Genomic DNA, 26,267 nt, shown 5'->3' on the forward strand with positions numbered 1-26,267 from the left:
ATATATATATATATATATATATATATATATTAACATGTATATATACATAATATTCTATATATATTTGCATATTTGCTTTCAAAAGGCTCTGTATACTTGAGCATCGTGGCGTTTATTCGGATTTATTTATTCCGAAGCTGTAATAGCTATGCCATATCCATTTTCAAGCAGTTACCATTGACCCCCTTGACCATAACTGGGTCTGTTGGTGTTGTGTCTTTTTTTTTTTTCATTTTATTTTTTATTACAGGCTGAGCTACTATAACTTTGTATCTAGAACCCATAATGTAGGGTAGCACATTTCAGTTTTTTGCCAAGGATAATAGTACCATAAGCCCAATATCAAGTGTGTATAGAACGCAGACTCAGGAACTGAGCTTACCACAGACATAAGCGGGTACCAGCAGCGACTGGAGCTTGTGCCGATTGCTGCTGCTTAATCCCCTAAAATGCTGCTGTCAATTTCTGGAAACAGTGAAACGGCATATAAGTACAGCGATCCTGCCCGGGCGCCTATCAGCCATCCCACAATGTGATCGTGGAGCGCTGATTGGCTTACCTGGGCTTCACAGAAGACCAGGACATTTGCTATATATATGACAATACCGTGGTATTTCTGTATATAGAACATGCGATCAGACAATCTTAAATTTGAGTCCCAGAATGGAACTAATATAGAAAAATGTAATCTGTGAAAAAAATAGTTTTGAAAAAATATAAATAAAAAAATTAAAAAGTTGAATCACCCCCTTTTCCCTTATAAAATTCAGACATTAAAAAAGTGAGAAAAGAAACATTTTTAATTTTCACTTCTGCAAAAGTCTAATCTGTAAAAAAAATAAATTTTAATCGAAATTGCCATTTTTAATTTTCCGTAACTCCACTGAAAAATGAAAGAAAGTGTTCAAAATGGATTATGTACTCCAAAATAGTATCAATGAAAATGTCAGCTAGCCACATAAAAAAACAATCACAGGAAAACTAAAAAAAAGTAATGGATCTTAGAAAATGATGATAAAAAATATTTTAAATGCCTAATTTTTTTCTCCACCAAAAAACATAATTGTATTGACCTGAAAAATTATGTTGCCAGATCATTTTACCATAACAATGAATGCTGTAAAATGGAAACTCAAAAATAAATGGAATTTTGTTTTTTCACCATTTTGCCAAACTTGAAATTTTTATTTTTTTAAATTTTCGAGTACATTATAATAAGGAAAAATGAATGGCACTATCCAAAACTGCAACTTGTCTCATGAAAAACAAGACCTTATACAACTAGGTCTATGTCGATGAATAAAATAAAATTTGTGAAAGCTAGGTATTGATCACTGTGCCAGCCTTTAGTTTACATTTGTGTTTTTAGACCCCTAGTACAAAAAATTCCATTATCTGGTGAAGCCTAAGAGAACAAAATAGATTTGATTGCTCTGGTCATGTCTTCTGTTTAGATTTGGATATTCTTAGTTACCAGTCCTACAACGGAGACGATCATGTATCCATACACTCTGCCCCAGCATCAGTGGCTGGTGGGAGTCAAACTGCCGCCAGACAGGAGGCTGCATCCGTCTGTAGTCGTCAGGTCACAGACGGAAGTCAAGAGATGGAGACTGCTTTCAGCAATGATGGCTTTGAGGAACATGATGCTACGGATAACTCATCAGGTTGGAGTCAGGAGGTAAGACTTGTATCCGGGATGGTAAAGTAAAGGAAGACCATGCACAATGATAACATTTCTTTAACCCACCTAGTAGACTACTTTAAGTACTGAGGTGTTAGTACAAGAATAGGATGGTTTTTGATTGCCTCATTAAGACAAGCTCTTTTTATACAGATGTCATATATGAGCATATGGACATCATAGAAATCAGGACTTTCTTCCTTGAACCGTAACCAAAGACCACCCTATAAGAGCAACCTCAGCTCTTGCAGACTTAATGGTGACCACACATCTAAGGGACTGGGAGCTAGACCTGAAAAAAAACATAAACATTAAAACATATTGCTTGTCCACAGTACAGGTGATAACTTTGTAATCGGTGGTGGTACAACTGCTTAGATCCCCCACCAACCCAAGAATGACGCAGTGTCTGTGCATGCGAGCCATCCATTGTCTATGGGACTTATAAAGATAGCTGGGTACAGCACTTAGCTTTTTCCAGCAGTTCCATTGCTAATCAGTGGGCAACGATGGGGGGACCCGTGACCAGACTCTCACCAATCACAAATTTATAAGAGACAACTTTTAATTTGGGAATAACCTTTAAGGCAGCCCCTATAGAAGACTGTGAGCCCAACCGTACTACTGAATGACTCTGATTTAATATGGAGGCATGTTGGTTTTTTTTAACCCTACAAAAGATTCTGAAAGAAAGTCATGTCTTATTTCACTGGATGGCGTATTATGAAGATTCTGCCCTTGAAAAAATATGCAAGAGTGCCATATATAGACATTATCTGAAGGCACACGTGTGCCTACAGATCTGTAGTAAGGAGAATGGTGCCTCATATAGTTGCTGGCACATTCATCAGAGAGAGGTCTCTCTCTTAACCCCCACGCTTGGCTAACCATAAAGAGGAGTAAAGCCTTATACACTTTAGATAGCCGTTGGCCGAATTATTGTTTGGTCGGTAGCTATCTTTCCCAACTTTCTGAGCTCTCCTGTGTTCTCTATGGGAGAAACATCTTTAGAGATGGATTTGTAGTCTGAAATCAGTCATGATGGATTCGTAGCTCCCTCAACATCATCTGTTGGGGCCCCCCCATACACTTTAGACTGCTGATCCTGTTGGGTTTGGCCAGTGTTAATCTTACATTTATGGGGACCTTAAGTCCCTGCCAACCAAGTCTGGAGGCATCTTATCTCCCACAGGATCAATAGAATTGGACTTTGTCGTTCAACATTGCCAATTTTTCTCATCCCCTATTGGGAGAGTTGGGAGTTTCCATACACATTCGATGGTCAGTTGGCCCTCCTGGTTTGGTCAACTTTACTGTAATGTGTGTGGGCAGCATTTACTTTTTTGCACAGGGACTACTTGTGACGGAAGCTATAAAAATATTAAAAAAAAGCAAAAATGAAAAAAAATAAAAACAAAAAAAAGGACAAAACCAGTCAATATAAGCCATTAATCCATTAATCCAGCCTCATTTGATTGTTGACTGCGTTCTCTACACTTCTTCCATCCAGAGCTTCTCTGTATTATTTTCATTTCATTTAAGGTAATCTCATCCATTATGAATAGCACACCATGAAAAAAGGGCAGATAGGTCTTCTTGGAAAAGATGAGCTTTTAAGCTGGACTTCCCTTACAGAAGACGAACCATCGCCCCATCTTCAATTTACCGCACAGCCTGCCCTCGGATCATGCTCACACATAATCCTATTTAGTCTACTTTTAGTGAAGTTAACCATTATCCATGGAAACCATTACATCATTAATCCAGTGCTTGGTTAAACTTTCCAACTCAATAGCAAGGAGAGGAGATGATCATCTACCTATAAATTGTTTTTAATCAAGACTCGCTTGTTCCTGCTCTGCATCTCCATTGAATTATTTTCCCCTATCTGCTGCGTAATAAACCCCCCACCACCTATAATTATAGCATTGAGCGCCAAATGGTCTGATTATCCCATTTACATTTTGAATAATATTACATTAGCATACACTTCAATTGTTTTGGCATTGTAATTATATAAGCCAAATTGCTAAGTGCTTTATAGACGTAGAATAGAGTTGTTTGTGCCTCCGTGAACTGTACATTGTAATTTTATGCCCCGGAGGAATACTGGAAGAGGATGTACAATTTCTCCACTTTCCAGTTACAATAATGGAAGTAAATATAATGGGATACCTTTGCTAGATCAAGAAAAGAAAGCTGGATGACTGCTACGAGAAGCTCCATGACAGCTTCTATAGGAGGTTGCTGCCTAACTGAACTGGAAGACAGTGGCATACGCAAAAGAGAGGTGGTTCCATAGCAAATATCAAACCATGACTTTATTATGGTGCCCAAATTTTACCCTTTCCATGTGTCTGGGATCAATTCATCATACCTTGTCCACTATCAAAGCAGTTGCTCTTTAGAGTTCTCACCTGATAACAAATCAGGGTGGTGCCGGAGTTGTTAACAGTACTGAATATACTATAATCGCACTGTAATCAGCCAACTAATCCTCTACTGACATCTTCCTTGCCAAGCAAGGAGCAGGGAAGCCCACAGCCCAGCGCCACTCCGATGAATGTAATTGAGAGGCTCCAGGGAGAAAAAAACTTCATTTTCTCCCTTTAGCCACACTCCCCCCAAAAAGATACAATGTTTAAAAATTTTTTTTACCTGCAGAGCATTGTAAGCATGTTGCGTGATGTAGTGACAGACAAGAGGCAGAGCAAGAGTTAACAAATTTAACAGTTAAATCTAACAAAGTAATAAACTCCTTGCAGGGAGATGAATCGTTAAAAGGGAAATTAAATGAGCAACAAATACAGAATAACAGCAGTCCAATTCTCAAACTTATCGTGTCATTTATGGTCCTCCTCCGCAGATGATTCCGCAGGGGTTGCAACGCCGGCAGCAGCCTGGAAAATGTCCACAAATGGGGTCCTTTAAAAGAGGGTCTTCTGGCGGCAGCTGTCGGTCTCAGGTACCTTCCGCTGAGCCCCTAGTCCATAAACCTGTGCGACCAAATCAAACAAGGCCGGGGCACTTGACTGACAGCAACTGACAGGGAGGGCTGCAAGCATATGTCCGGTACTTGGCTTTCTCTCTTCCGCCCGTGCGTGATAGTCATGGTCACTGAGCGCATGGCACCCCTCAGCCGGTGCTCGGGACAGAGCACGCCGCTAACATTATCCATTGTATTACACCTTTGTCATCCTCAGGAGAAGTGCGAGGATGGCCATGACCCTTTACTCTAAAGACAGTTGTATAACGGGGGGTACCTGTAGCTACAACCACACACTCAATGTGATTTTTACTGAAAAGACAACCCCTTAAGTAGTCAAATGTTACTTCAATGGGTAAATCAAATTTAAAGTGACTGGTGTGGTCACAGAAAAAGTCAATCAATTCAAAAACCATATTTGACTTACAAAACTCCCAAACTCCTTTGGCATCACTCGAGATTTCCAGTTATATAAAATTGCGCTTGGGCGGTAACCAGCATCTAGCTATATATTCTTAATTTTTGGAAATCATTGTTGGTTCAAGTATATGTATCTAGTACATGTTGCTCTATCAATTTTTTTCTCAAAAGTAACCAAGTTTTCCTAATCCTTGACTACCCATTTAATACAACATTATTTTGCCTTCAGGAACAAGTGGATGACCTTGCTTCTCCAATCATCCATGTGCCAATTTCCAAATGTGGAGACCTGGAAGTGGCACTTTATTACAAAGCTGCAAGTCAGAAGTTGACTGTAGCCATCATGGATGCCAAAGATGTCCCAGATAAGGATCGGAGTGGAGTAAACTCTTGGCAAGTCCATGTTGTATTGCTACCAAGCAAAAAGCAAAGAAGGAAGACCGCGATCCAGAAAGGTCCCCAGCCGGTCTTTAATGAGACCTTTACATTCAATAAACTGGAGCTGGAGGAAATAGCGAACAATGCCCTGCGCTTCCGCTTGTATGCTGTACACAAGAGGATTCGCGAAAAAATGATGGGCGAAAAGCTCTTCTCACTAAAAAAGGTTAAGCCAGATGAGGAAATCAGAAAGACATTGGTCTTAGAACCAAGGAGCAATTTAAGTGTAAGTAAAGGTGTTCTGCAAACAGTCCTGAATTTTTGGAAATAATCCCAGTGAATATTTTGAAAGGGGGCACAATTTAAATAAACCCTATCTAAAAGTGGTCATTCCATTCTGGTTTTGGCAGAACTTAAACATTCCTATTTTACCACCCAATATGTTAGCAAATATGTTATTGTAGATACCCGTCTGCTTGCCACAGCAACATTCGACTTAAGAGGAGGCCACATCGGTGAGATTTAGAAACATGAGTGAGTGGCAATTATTTCCGTATCTCTCATTGATTAAAATGGTGTTTGATTACAAGGAAACCTATGTTGTTAAGGTTGGTGGGTGGTCACAGGGGGTGCATATCCACAAGCGAGACTTTTATGGTATATCAGTTTTATAAAATGGCCTTTCTGTCCAGCACTACAATGAATGCCCATGGTGATCTTCCCTATGGGGTACCCTCTTTTCTCTGAATATAAGTGCCTGAAGTAATTTATTATTGGAGACTTATAGTCTGACCTAAAAATGTATTATTATCCAGAAAATGATTAAAAACATGTTGTATACCCATTGCTCTATTTTTCACTCTTTGTGTTGCCAATCTGCCGATTTCTGGTTCCCCTTCAACACTTCAACATGGCTGCACTGCTTCTCAGACTACAGGGTCCTTGGTAGTCTGGGACACACCCCCTGTTCTCTGATTGGCCAGCTGTACTTTTATATGCAGTGCTGGCCATTCAGAGAACAGATAGCATTTCAGACTCCGGATGTGGCTGAAGGACTATGGCCAGGTTTGGAAAAGACAAAGGGGTCCAGAAACAAGTGGACTGGTGCAAAAAAAAAAAAAAAAAAAAAAAATGAAAAGGGTAGCACCAGGTAAATGTACTAATCTTTTTCTCAATACCTCAATATTTTTACATTTTAATTGTCAGACTAGACATAGTAACATAGTAACATAGTTAGTAAGGCCGAAAAAAGACATTTGTCCATCCAGTTCAGCCTATATTCCATCATAATAAATCCCCAGATCTACGTCCTTCTACAGAACCTAATAATTGTATGATACAATATTGTTCTGCTCCAGGAAGACATCCAGGCCTCTCTTGAACCCCTCGACTGAGTTCGCCATCACCACCTCCTCAGGCAAGCAATTCCAGATTCTCACTGCCCTAACAGTAAAGAATCCTCTTCTATGTTGGTGGAAAAACCTTCTCTCCTCCAGACGCAAAGAATGCCCCCTTGTGCCCGTCACCTTCCTTGGTATAAACAGATCCTCAGCGAGATATTTGTATTGTCCCCTTATATACTTATACATGGTTATTAGATCGCCCCTCAGTCGTCTTTTTTCTAGACTAAATAATCCTAATTTCGCTAATCTATCTGGGTATTGTAGTTCTCCCATCCCCTTTATTAATTTTGTTGCCCTCCTTTGTACTCTCTCTAGTTCCATTATATCCTTCCTGAGCACCGGTGCCCAAAACTGGACACAGTACTCCATGTGCGGTCTAACTAGGGATTTGTACAGAGACTGTCACTTTAATTATAGTGAAGTGTAGTAGTCACGTAAAGTAGGTTGTATATTATAACCTTTGTGCTGGAAGGGGGGGGGTTGCATGTTGTGATGGTAATTGGGCAGAATGACTAGTGTTGGACAACTATATACTGGATATATTTAAATTAGATATCCACCATTCTTGTGACTTTTCCTTTAATTATGCCACAAATCTTCTCTCCCTTTCTTCTTTTCTTCCTAGAGCGGGGATTCCCAGCTGAGTTTCTCGGCCATTTCTCACAGCGACAGCGTCTCATCCTCCCAATCTCTGTCGCACGGTGGGGTGCCCGAGCTGTTAGTAGGGTTATCATATAATGCAACCACAGGGCGGCTTTCTGTACAGATGATCAAAGGTAGTCATTTTCGGAACCTCGCTATCAATAGACCACCTGGTAAGTAGACGATCAGCTAATATCAATTATGTAACAGTGCTTGAAAGGATACGGCGTTCACCCAATAGAGACAGATCTGAAGGCCAATATACCGTATTTAATGGCAGCTTCCCATTTAGAGGACCAGCATTAAAAACTGTACACAACATGATTCTATTACCGTATATACTTGAGTATAAGCCGACCCGAGTATAAGCCGAGACCCCTGATTTTGCCACAAAAAACTGGGAAAACTTAATGACTCGAGTATAAGCCTAGGGTGGAAAATGCAGCAGCTACCGGTAAATGTCAAAAGTAAAAATATATACCAATAAAAGTAAAATTAATAGAGATATCAGTAGGTTAAGTGTTTTTGAATATCCATATTAAATCAGGAGCCCATATAATGCTCCATACAGTTCATGATGGGCCCCATAATATGCTCCATATTAAAATGTGCCCCATATAATGCTGCACAAATGTTGATTATGACCCCATAAGATGCTCCATACAGACATTTGCCCCATACAATGCTGCAGAAATGCTGATTATGGCCCCATAAGATGCTCCATACAGACATTTGCCCCATACAATGCTGCAGAAATGCTGATTATGGCCCCATAAGATGCTCAATAGACACATTTGCCCCATATAATGCTCCACAAATGTGGATTATGGCCCCATAAGATGCTCCATACAGACATTTGCCCCATACAATGCTGCAGAAATGCTGATTATGGCCCCATAAGATGCTCAATAGACACATTTGCCCCATATAATGCTCCACAAATGTGGATTATGGCCCCATAAGATGCTCCATACAGACATTTGCCCCATACAATGCTGCACAAATGCTGATTATGGCCCCATAAGATGCCCCATACAGACATTTGCCCCATACAATGCTGCAGGAATGCTGATTATGGCCCCATAAGATGCTCCATACAGACATTTGCCCCATACAATGCTGCAGAAATGCTGATTATGGCCCCATAAGATGCTCCATACAGACATTTGCCCCATACAATGCTGCAGAACTGCTGATTATGGCCCCATAAGATGCTCCATAGACACATTTGCCCCATATAATGCTCCACAAATGTGGATTATGGCCCCATAAGATGCTCCGTACAGACCTTTGCCCCATATAATGCTCCACAAATGCTGATTATGGCCCCATAAGATGATCCATACAGACATTTGCCCCATATAATGCTCCACAAATGCTGATTATGGCCCCATAAGATGCTCCATAGACACATTTGCCCCATATAATGCTCCACAAATGCTGATTATGGCCCCATAAGATGCTCCATAGACACATTTGCCCCATATAATGCTCCACAAATGCTGATTGTGGCCCCATAAGATGCTCCATACAGACATTTGCCCCATACAATGCTGCAGAAATGCTGATTATGGCCCCATAAGATGCTCCATACAGACAATTGCCCTGTATAATGCTTCACAAATGTTGATTATGGCCCCATAAGATGCTCCATACAGACATTTGCCCCATATGCTGTTGCTTCGATTAAAAAAAAAATCACATACCTCACGTTGCTCAGGCCCCTGGCACTTGTTATAGTCACCTTTCTGCGTTCCACCACTGACTGTTCAGGCAGAGGGCGGCGTGCTCACTAATCACATCATCGCCCCCTCTGACCTGAACCTCACTGCAGAGGACCCGGAAGACGGAGCCCGGCAGTGGAACCAGGAGAGGTGAATATCGCGCACTGCCCCCCCCCCCTTTTTATACTCACCTGCACCTGGCGCGGTCCCTGCATGTCCCTGGTTCTCTGGGCGCCGGCAGGTTCTTCCTGTGTTGAGCGGTCACATGGTACTGCTCATTACAGTGCCCAGAGAACGAGGGACGTGCAGGGACCGTGCCAGCTCCCCCTCCCCTGCCGACCCCTGGGTATGACTCAAGTATGAGCTGAGAGAGGCAATTTCAGCCTAAAAAATGGGCTGAAATTCTCGGCTTATACTCAAGTATATACGGTATATGTTTTTTATATACCCAAAATGGAGAGCTCTAAAGAATGCTACTGTGTAGTCATGCAGTGGTGTAAAGGCTTCCATGGGGAAAAAGTGTAAAAAAAAAAAAAGAAAAAATATATATTATATAGGTTTTTTTTTCTGGACGCATGTGTATTATTACATTTTCTCTACAGTAGCTGCTAAAGGACAAAAGCTTGGCTGGTTATTGCTTTCACTGGCAAATCATCAACCATCGTAGACTCAGTTTACAATTAAAATAGATCTGTACGTTCTGTACGTTGACCTCCCAGTTGGCATCTGTCACCAGGTTTTCCCAATATAAATTACAGCCACCATCTTTAATGCCTATAAGTCTCACCCCCTCTTCCTCAAAGCCAACAAATACCTTTGCTAATCTCCCCATTCGGTGCGGTCCGGTCCGATGCTCGTCTCTGGTCTTGCTTCGGCACCTCCTCTCTCATTGCCATCGCCATCCTCCTTCTGTGCTTCATGTGGATGACGTGGCCTGCGTCATCTACACATTGTCCCCAATTTTGCTCCTGCGCAGGTGTAGTTCGCTTCGCTCTGCACAGCAAAGTACTGTAATGCGCATTCGCTGGGAGAAGCCATAGAGCACCGATGACATAAAGTCGGCGCTTGCGCATTAAAGAACTTTGGTCTATTCTCAGCAGGCCAGATCAAAGTATGCCTGCGCATACTTATGACGATAACGTAGGACGCGTCGTCCACACGAAGCAGGGAAGGAGGACAGAGGTGGCTACTAGAGGAGGCGCTGAATGTTTGTTGCCCTGTCTAACCAGGTCAGTAAATGACCACCAATTGGGCTCATGGATCGCCCTGCCAGGGCAGCTCGGTACTCGGTACCGGGTCCGGTCTTAAAGGGGATGTCACGGTGGCTGCGACCCGGTCCGTGGCCCTGGGTGTCCAATTAAAGGGGAAAGGTCTTTAAAGGGATATTGTAAATGAGTCTATCGTGACGCCACCTGTGGTGTTCGGTCAATAGTGGCACCGACGCTGCATTAAAGGGGTCCTCTGGGGGATGTTGTCATAGGAATGATGGTAATGCTTCCCACAGGTGAAGTGGGGTCCCCAGGGGTCCCAAGGTGTATGGCGATGATGGTGTAGGCCAGTAAAATGAGTAAAGGACACAACTTGTAAGTCTTTACCTGGTTTATTGTAGTTGGCAGGCCACAGTCCAGGCTACCAGGCACGGGTGGTGGTGGTCCGGCCTGAGGCAATGGGAGAATCTCCTTCCTAGTTGAGGTCCGTGAGCCTTTCCAACTAGTGCATGCTGTATATGAAGTCCCTGCTGCCTGAAGCTTTCTGCAGAGTCCTCTATTCCCCCTGTCCTGAGACAGGTACCTGCATGATGGGCAGCTTGAGCCTTTTTACAGGGACTCTATCATGCCCCGGGCTCTTCAAGTGCTGCTGCGTCTCAGGTGTGGTGTGGGCCAATTACATACAGTTCTCGGCCCTCCGGTTCTGCTCTATGTCTCAGAGTCCCACAAAAGCCTCGGCTCCCGGTACCCGGTACTGCGCATCAGCTCTGAGGGTGCCCGGTCACAGATCCCCTCTGAGCCTTGTTCCTCTCCTTTCCTCTCCAGCTCCTCTACATACAACAACCCCTCAGGTTCTCTCACTCCTTCCAGAGGTTGCCGCTCTCTCGTGGCTACCAGGCCTCTCTTTCTGCTCTCTCAGACTTCCTTCTACTTCAGTTTCCCTGGACCAACTCTCTAGCTCCTCCTCCAGGTCAGGATCATATAGCTTAGGGAAGCTCCCCTGAATCCGGGTCCTAAGCTCCCCCTCCTGGCCTGAATTTGGAATATGTTGTGTGTGGGTGCCTTACCTGGTGAAGAGAACTCCATTGCCTCTGAGCATGACATTACCTTCCCCAAAAGGAAAGCAACATCACTGCAGCAACCAGTCACCTGGGGTGCTGCACTCACATGTAACCAAATCGGCATCAATATTGCGGGGTGGACTGACTCTTCCAAAGGGGCCATTTCTGACAGTAAAAATAGCAAAAGGTTGACATTTTTCTGTAAAGAGTTCAGACATAAAACAGCATAAGGCCATGTTCCTGGAGCGCCTGCTAGGGCCGAGGGGTACTCAGTACCGGGCTGGTTCTTAAAGGGATGTGTCACGGTGGCAGCGACCCAGTCTATGGTCCTGGGCGTTCAAGTTAAAGGGAAGGTCTTTAAAGGGGTTGTTATGAATAAAGAATAAAGTTTGTGACGCCACCTGTGATATTCGGCCAGGGATGGCAGATGCTGCTTAAAGGGGTTCTCTGGGGATGATGGTATTGCAGCAGAGGTGGTATAGTTCCCCACAGGTAGAGCTCAGTTCCCAGGGCTCTCAGTGTAGAAGGCAAAGATGACAGACGGTGTAGTGCCGGAAAGAATTGGAGGACACAAGGTTACAGTCTCTTTACCTTTTACTGGTGGTATGCAGCCACAGTCCAGGGTACGGATCACAGGTGGTGAGGTCTGGCCAGCCTGGAAACGATTCGGAATCCCCCTAGCCAGGTGGGGTTGGAAGCCTTCCTTACTGAGCTGTTGTTTAAGTCCCTTGCTGCTTAAGGCTTCACACAAGGTCCTCACTTTCTCTCTGTCCCTTTAAGTAGGACACTAATCCGTATGGCAGGCAACTTGAGCCTTTTTACAGGTGTCCCTGGTTGCGGCAACTCCCAGCTCTATATGCTGATGTGCCTTCGGATGTAATGGTGGACAGGTGACTTGAAATCTCCTGCCCGCTGGTTTCTGCTGTGGGACATACAGTTACCCCCACAACCTCAGAATTCCAGCTTCCGGTTACTTGTGCTGATTCTGGAGTGAGCCTGTTCGCAGCTCCACTCCCAGTATCTTTCCTCTCCTTTGCCTCTTCTCCCCTCGCAGTCTCTCACAGACTGCTCTGTTCCTCTCTTCTCTTTCCAGTAGCTGCAGAACCACGTGTCTGCATGGCCCCAGCTTTCCACTCCTCACTCCTCTCTGACAGACTGAACTCTAACTCCTCCAGCCAGAATATATAGAGAAGCCACCCACAAACTGGATCAGAGCTTCCCCTTCTGGCCTGAAGTCAGAACAGTGTTGTGTGTATGTGCTACCTGTTAAAGGGATCCTTCCTCGCTTCCAAGCATGGCATCATCATCCCCGTGAGGAAGGCAATACCACTGTGACAACCGAACTCCTGGGGTGTCACATTCCCATGTGCAAAACTCAGCTTTTTTTTTCCTGCTAGCCTCAAAATACGTATTAGCAATCTGCTCTAACTGTGTTTTTGCTGTCCCCACTTTTTTTTAATGCGTCTTTTGATTTCGATTTACAGCAGATTTTTTAAATACATTTTTAATGGAAGAAACACTGAGATTTTGTTTCTTATAAACGCAACTGTGTTTTTTCAGGCTCCCCATAGAGAAAATAAATGACACCCAAAATGCACAACAACTGTGTCCACAGTGTGTTTAATCGGAAAGTGGGTTTTTATGAAACCACATATACTTTGCTTGAACTGGTCATTGCAGCGTTTTTTTTGGCACTAAAATACTGAATTAAAAAAAACATTTATACCACGTGGTAACATGGCCTAAGGCTGGTTTCACATTTGTGGTTTTTTTTTTGCGTTTTAGCGCAAAAAAAGCATGCGTTTTTTTTTCTATACTTAACATAAAAAACGCATGCATTTTTTTGCGTGCGTTTTTGCCGCGTTTTGACGAAGCATGCGTCATTTCTATGCATGCGTTTTGTTGCAGAAATGCAACATGTAGTAATTTCTAGTGGCGTTTTTTCGCGGCAAAAAAAACGTATTGATGTCTATGTAAACGCATGCGTTTTTAAGCACATGCGTTTGCATGCGTTTTTAAACGCATGCGTTTTAATAGAAAAACACAAGAATACACACTGATAAGCCACCCCCAACCGTAACCCTAAGGGATCCTAACCCTAACCCTAACCCTAGGGATCCTAACCCTAACCCTAACCCTAGGGATCCTAACCCTAACCCCAGGGGTTAGGGTTAGGATCCCTAGGGTTAGGGTTAGGATCCCTTAGGTTACTAGGGATCCTAGGGTTAGGGATAGGATCCCTAGGGTTAGGGTTAGGATCCCTAGGGTTAGGGTTAGAGTTAGGATCCCTAGGGTTAGGGTTAGGATCCCTAGGGTTAGGGTTAGGGTTAGGATCCCTAGGGTTAGGGTTAGGATCCCTAGGGTTAGGGTTAGAATCCCTAGGGTTACTAGGAATCTTAGGGTTAGGATCCCTAAGGTTACTAGGGATCCTAACCCTAGGGATCCTAACCCTAACCCTAACCCTAGGGGTTAGGGTTAGGATCCCTAGGGTTAGGGTTAGGGTTAGGATCCCTAGGGTTAGGGTTAGGATCCATAGGGTTAGGGTTAGGGTTAGGATCCCTAGGGTTAGGGTTAGGATCCCTAGGGTTAGGGTTAGGGTTGGGATCCCTAGGGTTAGGGTTAGGATCCCTAGGGTTACTAGGGATCATAACCCTAACCCTAACCCTAGCTATTTCTGTTTATAGTGGGTTTTCTAGTTGATTTTGATGATTGGCAGCTGTCACACACTTCTCATCATGCATTTCAAAAACGCAAACGCAGGAAAAACGCATGTAAACGTGTCAAAACGCCGCGTTTGTGTTAAAACATGCAAAAACGCATGCGTCAAAAAAACGTAGCGTTTAAACGCGTTTTTTTCACTACATGCGTTTGCGTTTAAAACGCTGCGTTTTAAAACGCTAATGTGAAACCAGCCTAAAAGGAAGCAAAATGTACAAAGTGAGAAATAACCAGTATCATTTTCAAACAAAAAGGACATGTTTTTTCTTAAGGATTTTTCCATGTGATGCTGAGCGTATTGCGGCAAAATATAATAAGTAATGCCAGGAGCAGAAACAGACAGACGACAGCCCCTGTGCAAAAACAATATATAGGCTCTTAGCAGCCCATTAGCCCACCATGATCCATAATTTCACCTGATTTGGTGCTGGTAGTGGCCCCCTTACCTCTTGGGCCCTTATAACAAGTATATATCTGCCCCTGAATAATATGCCCTTATCAATACTACTGATTACATCGGCTTTATTTTCTAGTGGTGCCCTTAGAATACTCGAATATTCTTTTTAGACTGTTCATCACAGGTGTCACAGGAAGTGAGATAGAAGTGTGTTCACACTCCTTTCAGTGCATAATTCTTGGCACAGTGCAATATTGCACATCATACTGAAATAGAAAAAGATAAATGAAAACAACGAAAAAAACATTGGCACTATAGATAGACAGGAATGATGTTACAAAGGACAGGTGTTTTATGCGTATGTCTTTAAGATCGCCCTTTCTACTTTAAAAGCACGGAAGATACAAAGACATGGACTATATTGTAACTCCACCTGAAACCTTCAAATTTAGTTTTTACTTTTATTAACCTCAATGCTTCATTCCCCTTCCAATCAGGTTTATAATCTCAGAACTATAAGCAGTTAGACAAAAGGAAAGCTTTAGAAGATGTTACTAGCCATTTTGTTGCTGTAGGGTCTGTGTAACTCCTCTACATAGCCCGCTGTTATGTGGCTCAGGATAAAGTTGCTTGCAGCAAATAGCTCCTGGATGCCATTGGCTCAAGGCAGTCTGCAGAGGAGAGGAGAAATCATAGAGATTATTAGATGTCTACCATGGGGAATATCACAATATGCAGAGTCTGCAGAGGCTAGGAGAGATTTCAAGACCACTTAGATTCTTAGGAGATCACAATTTACAGAGTCTTTAGGTTCCATTTAAGGGGTATTCCCATCTCCAAGATCCTATCCCAATATGTAGTAGGTGTAGTAATAATAATAATGTTAGTGAATACCTCCAGTTAGAAATATAGTATAGTTATTCTGATTCACTAGGTTTCTTTCCTCATGTGCAGGCATTGCAGGACCTTATGTATCCATGGTTACGACCACTAGCTAACTAGCTGTCACTATATTAGTGGTGGTAACTAAGGTCCTGCAATGCCTGCACATGAAGAGAGACATAGAGAATCAGAAAAACTATACTACATTTCTAATTGGAGGTATTTGCTAATATTATTATTATTATATGCTGCATATTGGGATAGGATCTTAGAGATGGGAACACCCCTTTAAGGCAACCAATTTCCATATGCCCTTTTAGAGCACATGCATTTGGATGTCATCTGAGGGCAGTGCCTTCTGCAATGGCTTTAAGTCTTTAATCTTTTATATGGCAACTTAACCTACATATATTATTCTCTCGGCAGATACCTATGGAAAACTCTCACTGTTAAGTTCTGTTGGCCAGGAACTATCACGTTGTAAAACATCCATACGAAGGGGCCAACCAAACCCAGTCTACAAAGAAACCTTCATTTTTCAAGTGGCTTTGTTTCAGCTTACTGACGTCACTCTGATGATTTCCATATATAATCGGCGCACCATCAAAAGAAAGGAAATGATTGGCTGGATTTCATTGGGTCAAAACAGCAGCGGAGAAGAAGAGCAAAGTCATTGGTTGGAAATGAAGGAGTCAAAGGGTCAAGAAGTGTGTCGATGGCATACTCTACTGGAAGCCTAATGAACTACAGAATTATCAGAACTTACAAACATACAGAATAGAGTTATAGAAGAAAAAATTGGTATAGGATAAAAAGTCAATAGGCTGGATATATTTTTGGGAGAACATGTATGACAAAAAATTTGCACTTTGTATTAGCACAAGAGGTCCTCCCGAATATATGGCAGACCAGTTGTTGACGTTCTATGCCAAATTAAGAACTAATTATCTGCTGCGAACTGAACCATAGGCCTTTGTAAAGGGGGAATTAAGGATGGTCCTGTTGGATGGGTTACAGGTCCTCAATAAATAAGTGTAGGATTCTGAAAGTATGATAGCAGAAATAATACTGTGTACTAAATTGTCAATGTCATTTTTAAAACTATTTGCCAGAAAGAACTGCCTCGTTTCCCAGAGAAACAAATCACATCAACTAGGTTCATAGCTAATTAATTAGGATAGGTAAGAAGGACCGTTTTCCAGTGAGGTCCTCAAGTTAATCTCCAGTTTGGATGCTTTGAAGAGAGTCTGGCAGTAGGATAATGTCCCCTAAGTTGTGTATATGGGCATGTAAGTCCTATAAAGTTGAATAAAATTATATCTTGATATCTCCAATCCGATGGCTTATTCCAGACAAATCCATGTTTTTCTTAATATGTAAATAAGCTACTAAGATCTATGGGCCAGACATAGATCTCCCCGAGAATCTGCCTCCAGAGCATATTATAAATAAAAGGGGAAGTTACCAGTGTGAGACATGTAGACCAGGAGAGCAGAATGTCATTTAGTACATGTCTCACACTGGTAACGACCCCTTTCATTTAAAATTAGCTTTGGAGACAGATTGCCTGGGAGATCTATGTCCGGCCCATAGATCTTGGTAGCTTATTTACATATTGATGAAAATGTGGACCTCTCTGGAATTAAACACTGGATTGCAGATACCAAGGTATCATTTTATTCAACTTTTTATGACCTACATGACCAAGAGGGCTTAGGAAGGTTGATCCTACTGACACATTCCCTTTAAAGGTGTTGTTTGGCTCCACTCACTTCCGCATGAGGAGCTGAGCGGACGCGGTGCCGATGATGTTGCTTCCCAATATATTGCTGGGATTCTCGTACAATTGGCATGTATAGGGCACATGCGCAATACCTGCCAATTATGCACGCAGCCCATCAGCTATGTGGGTACCTGACGTCATATAGATTACATAGTTGCCCTTTCATAAGGGCAGTACCCATCAGCTCATTGTGACAGCACTTCCGTGACATCATATAGAATGCTGTGAATGGTGTCCGTATTCTGATGGATACTGAAGAGTAATGTTGGATTATCTGGCTTTATCCTTACAGAGTTATTATTACATTGTTGTGCAATGTAAAAAAAATCATGATGTTAAGGGGAATTTGAAAATGCATGTACCATATTACAAAGCACGATGAGCAGAGTAGATGATATATAGTTTTATAGAGAAAGAAATCAGTATAACTTGCAATGAATTGAAATAATTGCTTACTTTATCTTTAAAGAGTCCAGTGGGTGGAGTGACTTTTTAGGTAGGACCGCCCACTGGACTTAAAAGTTCAGAGAGTAGAGATTGAAAAGAAGGACCAAAGTTCAAGTTATAATAAATATTTTACTACAAAGTCATATATCAATCTGCTCAGCTCTCCGTGCTCTGTAACATGCTGCCTGCAGATTGAATATGACATATTCCCTTTAAGAAATGTATATTGATGCAATTCCCTAACAATCATTAAAGCTGTCCAAAAGGTGAAGCATCCGCATCAGTCACCTTCCCGGAAAATTTAGAAACTGACCTAAAGGTTGCACATATAGCAAATGTATCAAATATGCTGTTACCATAGCAATAGAACATACATTCCAAATAGAATGACAACTCTATTCTTCTGCTTGCACAAGATCAATTGCTGGGAACTGGGAAACTATCATTTTGTCGGTGTTTTACACTCATTGACCTGAGATTGGCAGAACCTGATCAATCACTGGCATAACCTTGACTGGCCCAGAGATTTTACTGCTAGTGGGATTTGTACAAACAGCAATGTATTAAAAAAAATCCTTTGCAAATCTGTCTCCTATAAAACATGGCTTTAAAAGCGAATTGTGGGATTATACAAAACTGTCCCTAAGATTTGGGAAGAAATTAAGTCCCATTTATCAGTCACCTAAAGGCTGCAGGCAATCACTGGCAGTGACTTAGCAAGTGCTGCACGTGACTGATACATGGCATGCCATGGTGTTGTGAACTGGACACCCTGTTATAGGGGGCCGCTGGTCCACAGACGTGTTGGTGCTTGTGGCTCCAAGGATAAAGCTGCTTACATTTCTTATTTTACTTTTTATCCCCCCCCCCAAATATATAATTCATATATTATGTAACCTTGCTTAACCCCTGTGTACACCTTTGTTCTGACTTTTTTTGTATAGTTGCTTCATAAATGAAAAAGTAAGCAACTCTTTCAATAATCTTTATAAAAAAAATCTATTATTTTGCTGCTGCAGAGTATCTGACCCCCTGACTGTTTACCGACTGATGATGTCCGATTTTAGACTGCTGATCCTTGTTGCGTTCCTTATCCATGTTGTGTTCGGCAGGCATATCAAGACGCATCCGCATACAACACATGACCACGCATGTCCCTGCGTACACAATGTTAAAGGTAGGTACGCAGGACGGATGCGGATGTATGCGGATCTGAAGGTAAGAAGTACGCAACCCTATGCTGCATACACAAACGCTAATGTGAAACCAGACTAGGGAGTGCTTTAGTCTTATAAATTTCTAGCCATGTGATCTACAAAACTTCAAAAACATCATAGCTCCTCCTGACATTTCTCTTTGCTTTCCCCCTGCCTCCTCTTTATGTTAGAGATCACAGCAAAGTATCTCAGGGAGGGCAAAGAAAATGGTCTATAGGAAAGGAGGAAAGTGCATGGAGTGGAAATGACAGGATAGAAGCTGTGCCTATATAACAGCTGGAGCATCCTGGATACATCCAGCCTATATTACTAGAAGAGACACTCCGACAAGTGAAAAATCTGAAACTTACATCAGGTAGAAAACTGCATGTCAGGAAGTCTGAAAATAATTGAGCTAAAAGGTACATCACTTTTCCCTATGTCAAAGGCCCCCAAAGCCTTTACATTAGAGTAATGTCCCTTTAATTAAAGCTATGTCCCTTTCTTGCAGACAACCAGGATAAACCACTGTAATATACAGTAGAAAGCACAATGTTGTCCTGATTTGCACAGAAAATGTCGTAGAGCAAAAACCATATTGGTATGAAATAGTCGCTGGGTAATAAGTGGTGGAGTGAGATATCAGTGGGGCGTGTTCACATTGATGAATTCGTGACATCAGATCTGTAACGGCCACTGTTATGTAGTAGTTAGATAGCACTGCGTATATTACTGCATGCAACAAACATTGTCTCTACGCCGGTATTTTTAATGACCTGGAATGTCTTTGATACTGATTTAGACTGGATTCTATATTTTCAAGCTGCATGGAAAGCAATAAAAAATATGCTTTACACAATTGTTTTTTTATTTCTAAAAATTATCAAAAAGCAATGGGTCAGTTTAGGCTTCTTGCATTGGACTTCGTGCCCATTACGGCTCTGTACAAAGTTGTGTTTAATACTCATAAAATAATTTTTTTCTTCCAACTTTTATTGGGAGTAATATCATGGATATTTTGCCACACCATAGTTTCTAATGGAGAATATATCCATAAGGCGATGCTGTACTGTGTTATTATTCAATGGCATAGTATGACGTCTCACCTTGGAAAGGTGGATCCTCAAAGCCTTTGGTCTCCTTGAGCAGTTTTCATGTAGCATGAACAGGAGGTGCAGATGCAACAGGACAATCTAGTTGTAACAATGGTAAGATCAGTGGGATAGCTGGAAAAATGGCAGCTTGAGCATCTGAACTGGAGCAATAGCAGCAGAGCTGGAACACTGATGTAGCAGATTCAACTCAGCAGTGAAGAACCTGTGTAGTAGAGCCAAGATTGCAACAGAGGCTTAAATTAGCAGAGGTCGCACAGCAATGTAGCAGGGATGACTCAGCACGGAGGAACCAGTGTAGCATAGGAGTGTTTGCAACAGAAGGTCAAAGTTGCAGAGCTGGCACAGTGATGTAGCAGAGTTGATTCAGCAAAAAAGTGTAGCAGAACTAAGCTTGCAAGGGAAGCTCTTGAAGAGGTGCTCGAGCCACAGAAAAGCAAAGTTTTACAAAGTTTTATGCTTGATGTAGCATTGATGGTGTTAAAGTGTAGCAGAGTTGTACAGCAAGGGCTAATGTCGCAGTGCTAGAATCATGAAATAGCAGAGTTATACAGATGTGCTAGGTATAGCAGTGCTGGAGTTACAATGTAGCAAAATAGTAGAGTTGAGATAGCAGTGGTGGTACAGTGTTGTGGCAGTAATGCCAACTACCTGAATACTCAGGCAACATTATGCCACCTGAATCAAGTTTAAGTTACCCAGATGGATGACTTTATCAGAGTAAAAGATGGGACACAGTTTTGCCATGCTCGGTGCTGGAACCAGGATAAGTAAATAACACATTACTTGTCAAAATCAATGTCATGTGAATGAGGCTGATCTGCTATACCAGGCAAAGCCTATGAACAAAGGAGGCACTGCTTCTACAAGAAAACAGTTGAGCTTTTCATTTCTCATACATATATCTTTTTGTCACTTGATGTTTCAGAGCGCAAATGAAAAATGGAAAGAAAAGGTAATTTGTCGTAAAAGTCGTAAAAATGCAACATAGCAGTGCCAACTCAGGACTTCAGTATATGGTTTGTTCGACCAACAACTACCCAACTCCAATAAATCACACAGGTGCTTCTCACTAAATTAGAATAGCATCAAAAAGTTAATTTATTTCAGTTCTTCAATACAAAAAGTGAAACTCATATATTATATAGAGTAATTACAAACATTGTGATCTATTTCAAGTGTTTGCTTCTGTTAATGTTGATGATTGTGGCTTACAGCCAATGAAAACCCAAAAGTCATTATCTCAGTAAATTATAATAACAAAAAAGAACTGCAAAGGATTCCTAGGAGTTTATATAGGTCTTTTGGTCTGTTTCAGTTGGCTCCAAAATCATGGGGATGACTAGTGACTGGACAGATGTCCAGAAGGCAGTCAGTGGCACACTCCACAAGGAGGGTAAAATACAAAAGCTCATTGCTAAAGAAGCTGGCTGTTGACAGTGTGCTGTATCCAAGCATATTAATGGAAAGTTGAGTGGAAGGAAAAAGTGTGGTAGAAAAAGGTGCACAAGCAACCAGGATAAATGCATCCTGGAATAAATTGTTAAGAAAAGGCCATTCGAAAATTTGGGGGAGATTCACAAGGAGTGGACTGCTGCAGGAGTAATTGCTTCAAGAGCCACCACACACAGACGTATCCAGGACATGGGCTACAAGTGTCACATTCCTTGTGTCAAGCCAATTATGACCAATAGACAAGAAGCGTCTTACCTGGGCCAAGGAGAAAAAGAACTGGACTGTTGCTCACTGCTCAGTGGTCCAAGGTGTTGTTTTCAGATGAAAGTAAATTTTGCATTTCATTCGGAAATCAAGGTCCCAGAGTCTGGAGGAAGAGTGGAGAGGCCACAATCCAAGCTGCTTGAGGTCTAGTGTGAAGTTTCCACAATCAGTGATGGTTTGGGGAGCCATGTCATCTGTTGGTGTAGGTCCTATGTGTTTTATCAAGACAAAAGTCAGCGCAGCTGTCTACTAGGAAATTTTGCCGACAAGTTTTTTGGAGATGGAGATTTCATTTTCCAGCAGGACTTGGCACCTGTCCACACTGCTAAGAGTATCAATACACGGTTTATAAACAACAGTATCACTGTGCTTGATTGGCCAGCAAACTCGCCTGACCTTAATTGTCAAGAGGAAGAGGAAGAGACACCCGACCAAACAATGCAGACGAGCTGAAGGCTGCTTTCAAAGCAACCTGGGCTTCCATAACACCTCAGCAGTGCCGCAGGCTGATCACCTCCATGCCACGCTGCATTGATGCAGTAATTGATGCAAAAGGATCCCCGACCAAATATTGAGTGCATTTACTGAACATACATTTCAGTAGGCCAACATTTCGGATTTAAAAGTAATTTTTCAAGCTGGTGTTATAAAGTATTCTAATTTACTGAGATAATGACTTTTGGTCTTTCTTTGGCTGTAAGAGATAATCATCAACATTTACAAAAGTAAATCACTTTTTGTATTGAAGACCTGAAATAAACAACCTTTTTGATTATATTTTAATTTTGTGAGAAGCACTTGTAGCTAGTGACCAGTCATTTATCACACTGAGCAAACAATAGGAAATCTTTATCTACCTAGAATAAAAAAGGAGTGGGATGCGATGCCTGGGCGATTGTCTGCAGCCGAACGCACTGCTGCTATGTGATGGCTTTGCGTCCTATCACTCAGTAACGGTTAGGTGGATTGTACAAGGGCTTTGTATGAGTCATAAGATAATCACTAATTCACAGACTGACTTTGTTTTTAGCCGTTTTTTTTTACAGCAGTATCCATGGTTACCATTAAAACCACTTGTCACCCCTTCTCATTTTCGAGGACCAAATAGATATGGTACTTTATAATTTATAGCATAAACCGTGTCAGCGCCCTGCTCTGCTATAAGATGTGGTACAACGCACTGACAGTTCAGGATTACACTTTATTCCCTGGGGATGAGAAGACTGAGTCCCCAAGCGTCATCACTTTTACGGTATGTTACACGGAGAGGTTGTGATATGATAAAGCTGAAATATAGGGATTGCGTAAAATAAGAAAAAAAAAAACATTCAGCATTGCTCTAATGAGGAAAGATGAGCTGCAATACCAGACACAACCTGCCTGTGAAAATGGAGCCATTTCTGAGAGAGATCTTTTTCTTTTCTACTTTTATGTTCTTCAATTTTTTAATTTAAAGGAGTTGTCCACTACCCAGACGACAACTTGCAAGATAATAAAAACCATGTACTCTCCTCCTTTACCTGTGGCGCCATTTTAGTGATGTTGGCCTCAGATCTGCTGGATAAGTTTTCAAACCTGCGATGAAGAATAAGCGATTTGAAAAATTGCAATGAGCGCTGGGTGGACTTTGTCACCTATACAGTTATGGTACATCACCATTTATGTCAATTCAGACTAGAGATCCACAGATGTAGTATACACACTCCTCCACATTGAAACTGCAACAACAAAAAAGAGAAGTCCCTCTGTAGAGACTCTTCAGGAACAGCCCAAGGGAACCATGGCTCCATATGGTGGAATAGCGATCTGCTCCAATACCCATCCTTGAACAGACAAAAACGTTTGGAGAACCCAGGTTGGGACACTTTGGTCACCTGGCGATATACCTCACTGTGCTGGGTCAGCCTCCTAAACTTGCCGCTACTTCCTCTTTGTGGGTTCCCTCCAAAAGCGGGGTGCTGGGGTGCTACTGGTGGGAATAGTAGGATGCCCTGAATCGAAGAGGTTCCAATCATCAGCGTGCCGTGCCAGAGGAGGGGTGAGACTATGTCATTTCTATCATTCTGTGTACTTGCTGGTACTGTGCTATATGTTGTGCTGCTGGCTGGAGCTCAATACAAGTGCTACGGTCATGATATCCATCATCTGAAAGAGTATGGACTGTGACTACAGACTATACTGGTGCGAGATACAAAAGCCATGAGCCAACCAAAAGTTGGGAGACAGCGGGTATCACCTGACAAGGGTCAGGGGAACTAAATAACTGCATCATTAAAGGGAACCTGTCACCCCCAAAATTGAAGGTGAGCTAAGCCCACCGGCACCAGGGGCTTATGTACAGTATTCTGTAATGCTGTAGATAAGCCCCTGAAACATGAGAAAAATAGGTTAGATTATACTCACCCAGGGGCGGTCCTGGTCTGGTTCTGGTCCGATAGGCGTCGTGGTCCGGTCCGGGGCCGCCTATCTTCTTACGATGACGTCCTCTTGTCTTCATGCTCCGGCGCAGGCATACTTTGCCTGCCCTGTTGAGGGCAGAGCAAAGTACTGCAGTGCGCAGGCGCCGGGAAAGGTCAGAGAGGCCCAGCACCTGCGCACTGCAGTACGCCTGTGCCAGAGCTGCAGCCTGAAGACAAGAAGAGGACATCATCTTAAGAAGATTGGAGGCCCCGGACCGGACCGCGACGCCCATCGGACCAGAACTGGACAGGGACAGCCCCTTGGTCAGTATAATCTAACCTCTTTTTCTCATCTTTCAGGATACATCCGGGGCTTATCTACAGCATTAGAGAATGCTGTAGATAAGCCCCTGATGCCGGTGGGCTTAGCTCACCTTCGATTTTGGGGTGACAGGTTCCCTTTAACCTGCCTAGGTGATTATTACTACCCACAACCTCAGATCCTCACAGACGTCATTGGTCGACAACAGTGAGCCAGCAGTGGATCTTGATGATTTGCCCAAGACTGTGAGATTTCTGCACATGGCGCTCATACTCCAAACTGAATAAATTGAGATGCTTTGAAAAATTTGTTCCCATTTTCTCATCATTTGCATATCATTAACATGTCTATTCATCCTGTGATTTCCACAAATCCACAACTTTTCTTTCTTGGTGTTGTAGCTTTGTTTAGGACTCAGAGTATCTTTAGATAGGAAGAGTCAGACAATACACATCTACGTTTAACAACTTTAGGAATTATTGTTATTAATATGATCATTCATAAAAAACAAAAAATATCTATCGGTTGACCACTTAGTCCTCGTGCACACCCACAGGCATTGCTTGAGTGTCTTAATCAGATCAAGATCTGGACATTTACCCCAATTCCTCACAGGCACATTTTGGGGGATTTTTCATACGTCCAGTTTAACCCCTTAACGACCAGGGATATTTCCATTTTTTTGCTCCCCTCCTTTCCAGAGCCAAACGTTTTTTATTTTTCCGTCACTATGCCCATGTGAGGGCTTGTTTTTTGAGGGATGAGTTGTATTTTTGAACTACACAATTGCTTTTACCATATTGTGTACTGGAAAACGTGAAGAAAATTCTAAGTGTGGTGAAATTGCAAACACAGTTCAATTACACAATTTTTTTACCATGTTCACTAAAGGCTAAACTGACCTGCCATTATGATTCTCCAGGTCATTACGAGTTCGCAGACACCAAACATGTTTAGGTTCTATTTTATGTAAGTGGTGAAAAAAATTCCAAAGTTTGTAAATAAAAAAAAAAGAAATGGCGCCATTTTCCGAGACCTGTAGCGTCTCTATTTTTCATGATCTGGGGTTTGTGTGAGGGCGTATTTTTTGCGTGCTGAGCTGACGTATTTATTGATACCATCTTGGTGTAGATATGATCTTTTGATCGCCCGTTATTGCATTTTATTGCAATGTTGCAGAGACCAAAAAAACATAACTGGCGTTCTGATTTTTTTTCTTGTTACTCCGTTTACCAATCGGATTCTTTTGATCTTGATAGATCGGACAATTATGGATGCGGTGATACCAAATATGCATTTTTTTTTCCAATTGTTTTATTTGGTTGGGGCAAAAGGGGGGGGGGAGAGATTTAAACTTTTATATTTTTAAATATTTTTAAAAACTTTTTTTTTACTTTTTCAATAGTCTCTATGGGAGACTAGAAGCTGTGATCATCTGATCTCTTGTGCTACACAGAGCAGGGCTACAGTCCTGCTTTGTGTAATAAAAATGTTCATCTGCTATGAGCTCCGACCACCGGGTGGCGCTCATAACAGTTCAGCAATGACAACCGCAGGGTTCTTCTGCAGACCCTGGGTTGTCATACCAAACCATCGGCGCCCCATGATAATGGGACGCTGATGGGCGGTGCTAATACAAGCATCTGATTTGCATGAGTTAAGTGCCTTTGTCAGAGATTGACAGCGGCATTTAACTAGTTAACAGCCATGGGTGGATCGTGATTCTACCTGCGTATATTAGGGGTAAGTGACAGCTGATCAGATCAGATCAGCTTGTCAAAAGGGA

General features: G+C 42.2%; 1 protein-coding gene across 5 annotated transcripts in view; it reads left to right on the forward strand.

Annotated features, from left to right (window-relative positions):
- The window catches only part of SYT16 (synaptotagmin 16), a 97,101-nt gene extending 77,313 nt beyond the window's left edge, over positions 1 to 19,788 (forward strand). For all 5 annotated transcript variants that reach the window (XM_069733770.1, XM_069733745.1, XM_069733754.1 and 2 more), the window contains 4 exons: positions 1,455 to 1,681; positions 5,320 to 5,754; positions 7,497 to 7,686; positions 15,930 to 19,788. In XM_069733770.1, the coding sequence (XP_069589871.1) occupies positions 1,455 to 1,681; positions 5,320 to 5,754; positions 7,497 to 7,686; positions 15,930 to 16,243 (1,166 nt within the window). In that variant the 3' untranslated portion in view covers positions 16,244 to 19,788. The remainder of the gene's footprint in view (positions 1 to 1,454; positions 1,682 to 5,319; positions 5,755 to 7,496; positions 7,687 to 15,929) is intronic.
- The last annotated feature ends 6,479 nt before the right edge of the window (positions 19,789 to 26,267 follow it).

Source organism: Ranitomeya imitator, chromosome 1, assembly GCF_032444005.1.
Source record: "Ranitomeya imitator isolate aRanImi1 chromosome 1, aRanImi1.pri, whole genome shotgun sequence".
Taxonomy (NCBI): Eukaryota; Metazoa; Chordata; class Amphibia; order Anura; family Dendrobatidae; genus Ranitomeya; species Ranitomeya imitator.